We start from the raw sequence: 9,605 nt of genomic DNA, 5'->3' as shown, positions 1-9,605 counted from the left end.
ATTTTGTTGAATACATAATTTCCTGGCCATTGTTTTCCATGGCTTCTTTATTGTCTTCTCTGCTGTTGACAGATTTCCTGGTCACAAATATCAGTATAGTGTAAGTTTGTTACATTACTTACCCACATTTATACCTTTATCTGTTCAGCCCTTTGCTCGGCTCACACACATACCTACGTATCTGATAGTTACCGTCTCTGTTGTTACTTTTTAATTTTCACACTATGCAAAGTTGTTTGTATGCCATGTGTTCACACCAATAATTAAGTAACTTTGCTTCTCAATTTCATGGCTAGTTGATAGCTTTAAAACAACCGAAATGACGTCATATTGCATGCAGCGATGCGGCATGGAGCGTGCAGCACACCTGTTACTGCTCGGCTCCTGCATCTCAAATATTTTGATTGATCATGGCAGCTGGCAACTGTTGGCTAGTGGATGGTGGCTGATGGCTGGAGCTACGTTGTGTTGATTTAAAATGATTTATGCGAGTCACACCAGTTTGCATAGGTAAGAAGTTGAAGATGGGATGGTTTAATTGTTTTAAGATTTTGATTGCGATCGTATGAAAAATTTAATAGGCATTGTGCAAAGCAGACAAGTTTTTGTTGAATACAATCGAATTCGACATACATACTTATCGTTTCAAAAAAATTTTAGAAATAGAACGGTCTCAGTCCACTAAAAACTTATATATAAAATTCGTATATATCGAATTTCTCCCTTGGTATTCAAAACTTCGAGCATATTGTTGTCCGATAATGCTGGTACTCAAAGTGCAGTAAATCAGTCGAAAATAACACAAAATGAGAAAATACAAATTATAGATAAGACTTGCTATTTAACACATACTATCCAAATTTCATTCAACAGCTTCAAAATGTTCAATTATTCACAATATTTGATCGAAATATTCGAAAGTACATTCGTCTTTTCTCTGTTTCTATTATTGTAACGGCTGGAAACTTCAAACCTTCCACATAGAAATTTATAAATCTATTACAAATTACTTCTAAAACCTATTTATTTTAAGAATAAAATATATAACAATTTCTTTTATAAAACATCTTTTGCATGTATATATATACATATATATTTTTTTTAGAGTATTTATTTTTGTCTTGTGATTATTTAAAATCACAAAAAGTCCATAAATCACTGTTTTTAATTACGTAAAATGAATGATTGAATTACTTACAGACCTATTCTGTGCACTTTATAAACCTGTCAAATATTGACACTTATCAAAATTGACTGCTGTAAGCTTTTTTCCTTGTTAGTTGTCTATACTACAAATGCTGTTCACAACTATAAAAATATGCTCTTTTCAAGCATTTTTTATTATTTGCATGCATGACAAATATTCTTAACTAAAATATATGCTCTTTACAAGCATATTTTTTATTGTTATTTGAATGCATGAAAAATGCTTTTGGCAGCTCAAAATATATGCTCTTCACAAGCATTTTTTACGAACAGTTACGAACAATCACGAACAGTTTTCTATGCAAAACACTTTATAGCATAGTGTGGCGAGAAGCATTAGGTACATGAGTTTTGAAATTTGTCAAGTTGTGTCCAGAACACCAAAAAGCCTTCTGCTATATAAAAATCAAAAATTTTATTAAAGAATTTGACAAATCTGTCAAGTGCACAGAATAGGTCCGTTAGTATTAATATACACTATATACTTAAAAATGTAGAAAATTCCAATCATTAATGGGAAGTCTTTGCGAACACTGCAGACTTTAAACTATTATCCACCATTTCGGATCCATACATTTAGTTGGGCCTAGCAAGCTATTTGATCTTTTTTGGTGTCCAAAGACACCATAAATAATCTAATCTGAATGATAAATGATCTAAATGATAATAGTGAGGAACATTTTAGTTTGAAAACATGAAGCTTGCTTTCAGTCACATCACTAGCAAAATTTTCAACCCAAACGCTGAACACTGTCTCTAAGGGTTCGTATGCCCGTTTAGTGAACCTTAATTTGCACGGAACAGGTGGAGTAGTATGGGGCATTATCTTGCCATTAAGCTTAAGTATTGCATAGATCGCTTCAGCGGCCGATGCGAACGTTATAAATCCATAACCTTGGTTTTGGCCTGTTTTTTATCACGGATCAGTTAAATGGACTTCGGAACATTATCCATATCATTTAAAGCGATGAATACAAACTTTTCGATCAAATGAAGAACAAAATTGATATGATTTGAGAAACCAACGAAGAAAAGATAATGAAGGACGAAGTCTGGACAAAGCATTTGATCACACTTAAAAATGATTAGCTTTCATGATCCAATTGTAGTTAAATTCATTACTGCAATGATTTTAAAAATGCGACAGCTTTTAAGAAGTAAGACTTACAGATTCTTCAGACAAGGTCATATCAATTTTTTTTTACCGAAATGTAAGCAGCAGCTTTAGAAGAAATATAGGTATAACAAATAAAAAATGGCCACTGGTTCCTTAGCGGTACTCCACGCATTGCCATTTGAGGTATCTAAAATGATAAGAATTTAATGAAAAAATTATTATTTTTATTCATCAGATTTTTATATTCATTTTGTTTTTTGATTTTTTTGTATATTTCCAATTACGTTCATATTATATACTTTTAGGAACTCATTTCGGATGCTTTTCAACTTATTTACATATTAAACCCTGTCAAATTCTATTTTAATATAATTTTTCAAATGAAATCCTTTAAATCTATTGAAATTCTAAAAAATTCTGTTTATAATTTATTTTATGTTGTTTTTTCCCTTTTGCATCTGAATCAGATTTTATGGCTTAATACATGTCGATATGCAATGCTACTGACATGTTGGGTTGTAATATGATGTGAAACAATGTGTTATGGTGTGGTATGTGGTATGTGGTATGTTGTACTATGATAAAATGAGATACGATGCCATGTATCTATATAATCTTAGCCAACCATAGTTTATGGCGGAATCAATAAATTTTCAAGTACCCATCATCAATCAAAATAATTTACAACCACACGGACATCAGCAACAGCCGCAGAAGCTACTTTAAATAGAACAAAAACACAGATAGAAATAGTTTCTATTAGAAATAATTATTGCGATGTATCCATTCAGCCTTAAGCCTTTTTAAATGATAAACTTATTTTTGTGAAAAAATAACCGAATTAAGACACTTAAGACCCACCATTTCAATACCACTAATACAGATAGTTTTAATGCAAATTATTATAATCATTTATAAATATTATTATTTTAATATAATCATATTTTTTTTTTTTTTTTCTATTTGCTCACCCTTTTCAAGTTTAATCCAATGCAAATTCATTCTGAATAACATTAATAGGTAATAGTTGTACAGTTCACACCAAATAGTTTAGGAGAGTATTTCGTCCTCGGTCTGAGGAAAATAACAAAAGTAAAATTGTTGGATCTATTCAGCTTTATATGGAAGAGTAAATTGCTTTACAAACACAAAACCAGGAGATAACAACTGTTTGTGTTACTCACCCAGCCCTCAGGATACTATGCAGGCAACACTATGTGCAATAGATGTCTCCGAGTAGAAGTGCTAGCAGTTGAAAGAGCAAACGCCCACTCAACCTAACCCAATTTAAACTATTACGCAATTATGTCACCCAATCCTCCAAATTTTGAAAATGAAATAAAAGTCATTTCTTTAGTTATAGATTGTTAGTGAATTCTCTAATAGAAATATTGTCAAGAAGCGAACAATGCGTTTAAGATAAAAAAAAATATCTGCTGGTACTTTCATAACATCTACTTACTTTAGGAAGCCATGCGAATAAATTTTGAATGAACTGTTGATACATTTATTGAACAACTCCCTATATAACACCAATCACATTAGATGTAATTCAGATCCGTCTGAGTCTGAGTGTGTATGTATCGAACTTTTTAATACGATGCATCGATAGAGTACTTTTTGAAGTATTTCAAGTCTTTGGCCTACGTGGAATAGTTAAGAAATATACCAGCTACCGAATGTTCTATATAATATATAATATTTTTGTGATGCAGTTTAAAATATTCGAAGAACTAGCGAAAGATTAGAGGTCAAAGACATAGTTCCTTATACATTGTTGTAATATTTTAATTATTAAGGTCAGAACGTCCATTTAAAGAAATATGATTAGTTTTTAATTTAAAGTTCTACTTCTCTTAAAAAGCACTTCTTAATAATATACTTTCATTAGGAAATTAAAATTCCTATTTTGTTTAATATACACATATCAAACATTGTGAGCACATGTGAGCAAACAAACAGTTATACTGTCATAACTACTTTATAATTCTCACGGAGTTTGATTTTTGTGTTCATTAAAAAGAAGTAGAGGCAATATAATGTTATGAATTTAGTTTAATATAAAATGCATTATTTGTATTTATTATGAATTTAATTTAATATAAAATACATTATTTGGACGGCAATTGCACTCTTCGCCTATTTATTGTGTAAAGTTCTACTTCTCTTAAAAAGCACTTCTTATTAATATACTTTCATTAGTAAATTAAAATTCCTATTTTTTTCAATATACACATATCAAATATTTGACAGTATAACTAGTTTATAATTCTCACGGAGTTTGATTTTTGTGTTCATTAAAAAGAAATAGAGGCAATATAATGTTGTGAATTTAGTTTAATATAAAATACATTATTTGGTCGGCAATTGTACTCGTTGTCTATTTATGGTATAAACCTTGAAAATCTAATTATATAACTAACTATTTATAATGAATTGCATATTGTCCGCTAAAGAAGTAAATGAACAGCCAAGTGTTTTGTAGATATTACAAATATTGAAAAGATAAAGCATTTTATTTTCTCTGGGTATTATTCATAAGGCATCTGCTACGAATCGTAACTGTAAAAAACCTAACCTATAAGGTCTAGAAGGCATATTTGTCATTACCGAAAAGGATGGGATACATATGCTAAGGCGGTAAAACGTGAGATCGGCATATTGCTATGATTGTTGTTTTTGTTGTCGTTTAAGTAATACACAATGGAAATGTATGTGTGGCTCTAGTTTCGGTTGACTTCAAGATGCCGGAGTCATTGCTGAAGGTTATGTTATATAAAGCATGAGTGTGAGTTTTATATTATTGGTATTATTAAAACATGAGTTTATTGCTAATTAGTGTTTGTATAATTGTCTACATTAAATTCTTATTTTGTATATTTTCTTGGGATCTATTTGTGTTATCATATATTTGTAGCAATGTTGCTGGTTTTCACAAATAAATATTCGCACGCTATCAGCGTACCAGACGTAATATGATCATCTTTACAAGCCTCTGTGTATGTTAAGGTTGATAAGCATTAATAGACATGCCACTGTGATAATGCTGTTGTTCCCACTGACGCAATATGAGTTGTTATAAGTGATAACATATTTAATTCCAGTTGGTATATGACAAAACGCATATACTAGCTTGCTGAGCTAACTGCATTAAGCAGATATAGTGTAGGCTTAGGTAATGCATTCCCACAAGCGTCTTTAACGTTGAATTCTCAAGGTCTATTAGACAAGAAATCGTGGGAATTAGGTGAATTTCCTCTTTTATAGTAAGCGTAAATCTAAGATTTTTGTATTAAAGCTTAAGAGTTTTTAATAAAAAATTAATTCAATCCTAGAATTCATTCCAGAAGTTTATTTAAAACAATTTTAAAGTTTGACTGAAGTTGGTTCAAGTGCCAAATTTAGTATTTTCAATAGCAACTGGTTCAAGTGCCGGATTCCTAATCATAAGCAACACTGAATCGATTCAGAGTCCACAACAAACGAATTATTGAAATCTTTACGAATTCGTCTTCACATTTAATTGAGCACCGAAAAATGGTACCGCATTCCGATTACGCCAAGTCTGGGTTCATTTTTGTAGCAGATTGATTAACAACTTCAGTTGGCATCGATTTCAAAGGCTTAGCAGGTAGTTGTCGGCAACTACATACCTATAGATCAGATGTAATTAAGAATCTAAAAAGTATATCATGCATTATTGTGCTTCGCGAATTTTTCTTGTGCGTCTTCAGGCATCTGACCTATCGGTAATAGTGAATGAGATATTAATTGCGGTCTATCAATTAATAGTTTGAGAACGGTAGAAGGCATATAATTCTTGTTGTACAGTTCAACGTGTTTTCCAGCTGTTTCTAGACTAAAATGTTGAACTGTTTCTGTATTTATATTTAAATAAAATGTTATAGTTTGTAATGCAATCGTGTTATTCCTTTATGGTGTCGTAATGGAAACTAACCTTACCTACTGTGAGTCGAGTTGCCCATTTATGAATTCTACTGAATTGAGCACTGAGTTGAATTGCTTCTCTATATATTATTTAGCAAATAATAAACTAATATATTCACTCGGTGTTTGGTATTTCATAGTATTTCATAGTTTGACGTCACTGTTATAGAACAGTAATAACAATAATAATTATATGTTGTTGCATAAACACATTTACATATTTCAAAATCAATACGTTGCCGAGATTTCCCTAACCCATGAACCCATGAAGCTGATTTACTAACATTTCAGCAGAAGAATACGATTGTACGTTGCATGAGTTAAGCTCAAAACGATGTTCTTGTGATTAATACAATTTTAAGAAAGAGAATCAATCGATTGCTGTTATTACTGTTGATCAGAAAATCTCATTCCGTTGACCTGTAATTTTCGAAAATCTTTTGAGACTTATAAAAAGCTGTTCAGCTGTGATCAGTAGCTCCCAAGCGATCGATTTGTACGGTTGTTACTTGTTTTAAGTGGGGTTTCCCGTACCGCTCAGAGACATTGCAAATATCACGAAAGTGGTTTCAACAGTTTTTTGAAGTAAATAATTTATATATATGTTAATAATGAATTTATGCAATCATTTGTTTATTTTTAAATAAAACTGGCAAATATTTTATAAAAATGTGTGAGAAAAATTCGCTATTAATCGTTAAAAAAGGTCTATGATTTTCGACGGCGCAGTATTAGTGGATTTTAAACATTTTTATTGCTTAAAATAAATAAATACTTACGGCTTATACCAGTCAAAATATACTTACATATGAATTATTGAGACGAGGATCGACTCCAAACATAAAACGCATTGTATTCAAAATCGTATATATGTGAATTTATTCTTAATAATAATGTGTGTATATATATACAACTTTATAAACAAAGAAAGAGGACTATGGCGATGTGGATAGCATATCTGAGAAACTAGTATTCTTTAAAAATTTAGCGAAACCAGAATCGATGTTATGTGTACAATGAAAGAATATGATTTATTTCAATTATTAAAAATAAAATAAAAATAATTATTTTTAATTTATTTGATTTATAATTAACATATATGTAGGTATGTATGGTATGTACGTTTCTATGTAAATAGGGTTATCAATATGCCACTATGTATTTCACATAAATGAAACTTGGGCCCAATCACTTCGATGCAACGGATTAGGTTATCACCTAATCACAGTCTACGTTTGTCTTCTTGTGTCACATTTAATGGTAACAAGAATATGAATACGGAACAAAATAAATAAAATTTGACACATGGCTAAAAGAGATACAGTCAAACTTCTATAACTCGAAGTATCACTTTGCAAAGAAAAGATTCGACTTATGGAGACTTATGGAGTTAAAGGTTTTTTTTTGGTATTGTATGTAATTTGCTCTCTAAACCCTGTTGCACTCTATTTAATTCGAATAATAGAAATTTCGTGTTATTCAAGTTCGAGTTATGGAAGTTTGACTGTATTATAATTATTTATTATTGAAAAGAATCCTTATTGAATCTGTTACACATATTATTTCAACAACGAGTTTAAGTTTTCTCAGAACATAAACTATATTGCTCACAAAATAGTCAGTGAGATGTGGGTGGGACTCTACAGAAACCCCCCAGCTATCAAAGAGTAAAAGTGCCCAGATGCACTAACGCGGAAATGGCTCAACGTTCGATCCATAAACTTACAATACTTATCTGTGTTACTATCGTTAATGCTTGTTCGAACATTCGTAAAACATTTCAGCAATCATCAAGATAACTCGTAAATAAATACAAAAACAGGCTTTGACTATATCAACAAAAATGATGTAATGATGTTGTAGAATAGGATGTAGAATCTATATAAATAGATATGTATGTATTTTTAAATATATATGCATTTTGTGTTATTATAAACATATACAATTAATAAAATTGCTCTTACTACTTCCCTTCCCTTATCTTTTGTAGGAAACTGCACACACAATGGGGACAAAATTCTGCTTAATAATACTAGCATTTGTTGCAACAGCGTACTGTGCTGATAAACCGGATGTGGATAAACTAATTTGGGAGCTTTTTAATAACAAGAAGAATTCAAACAATCAAACTAAACCCGCTGCAGGATCTACATCAGTATTTACACGTCAACCTACACCCATACCTACACCTACACCCATACCTACACCTACACCAACCACTGAGGCTGAGCCTGCACTTACAATAGTATCGGAACCTAATATTTTACCTGACTTTACATTTTCAAGAGTATTTGAACTTGGACCTATACCTATACTTACACTTGAGACTGGTCATGTACCTGAATTTAGAACCGAGACCGAATTTGATTCTGATTCTAAGTTTAATTCCAACCCTGACATTGAACCTGGCGAGGAATGTGGAATTGGTCGTGCTTGTGTGCCTCGGGCTTTATGTCACAATGATAAAATTATTTATAATGGAATCAACGTAATAGAGCCTCGGATTGGTAATAATAAATGTACACTTTTTCACAAATGCTGCAGATTGTAAAATAAGTGAGGTCCATCGGTTATGGCAATCGTGTTAATTCTGCGGATTTTTTTTCGGACATAGTCACATAAAATTAATTTTAAAATCAAATATTTGATTTACTATAATTCAAATTTAAAAACAATAAATATAAATAAATATAAATATAAATAAATATAAGTGTGTAGTAATAACATAAAAGTTGTATTTCTTTTGTCAAAATACGAAATATGAAAATATGAAAGAGAACACAAATCCGATTACTAATCTGTCCATGTTTACTTAACTTAAAGGTTCATGTGAGCAAGTGAGACACCGAATCTTTATTGCTGACTTTAAGTTCTTCAATTATTTTTTCTCCATATGTCCCGGTATCTTCCACACATGTGAGCAATCGATTTAACCTTTATATAACCAGTAGAACTTCTCTTCGCAAGAACGTACATTTTTCGATCCTGTCAATGTCAAAATATATCTCCTCTCTCTTAATTTCTACCATTGATACTAATCTGTCCATGTTTACTTAACTTAAAGGTTCATGTGAACAAGTGAGACACCGAATCTTTATTGCTGACTTTAAGTTCTTCAATTATTTTTTCTCCATATGTCCCGATATCTTCCACACATGTGAGCAATCGAATTAAACTTTATATAACCAGTAGAACTTCTCTTCGCAAGAACGTACATTTTTCGATCCTGTCAATGTCAAAATATATCTCCTCTCTCTTGGTTTCTACCATTGATACTAATCTGTCCATGTTTACTTAACTTAAAGGTTCATGTGAGTAAGTGAGACACCGAATC

The 9,605-nt window shown here is 31.2% G+C and overlaps 1 protein-coding gene across 1 annotated transcript; it reads left to right on the top strand.

The window, feature by feature from the left end:
* The first annotated feature begins 6,740 nt into the window (after window positions 1–6,740).
* On the top strand, window positions 6,741–8,941 carry LOC119689452 (beta-mannanase/endoglucanase A-like). Its single transcript, XM_038104284.1, has 2 exons — window positions 6,741–6,856; window positions 8,262–8,941. The coding sequence occupies exon 2, from the start codon at window positions 8,277–8,279 to the stop codon at window positions 8,820–8,822; it is 546 nt and encodes a 181-aa protein (XP_037960212.1). The 5' UTR covers window positions 6,741–6,856; window positions 8,262–8,276; the 3' UTR covers window positions 8,823–8,941.
* The last annotated feature ends 664 nt before the right edge of the window (window positions 8,942–9,605 follow it).

This window comes from Teleopsis dalmanni, chromosome X (genome assembly GCF_002237135.1).
Source record: "Teleopsis dalmanni isolate 2A chromosome X, ASM223713v2, whole genome shotgun sequence".
Taxonomy (NCBI): domain Eukaryota; kingdom Metazoa; phylum Arthropoda; class Insecta; order Diptera; family Diopsidae; genus Teleopsis; species Teleopsis dalmanni.
This window is presented reverse-complemented; position numbering and strand designations above follow the sequence as displayed.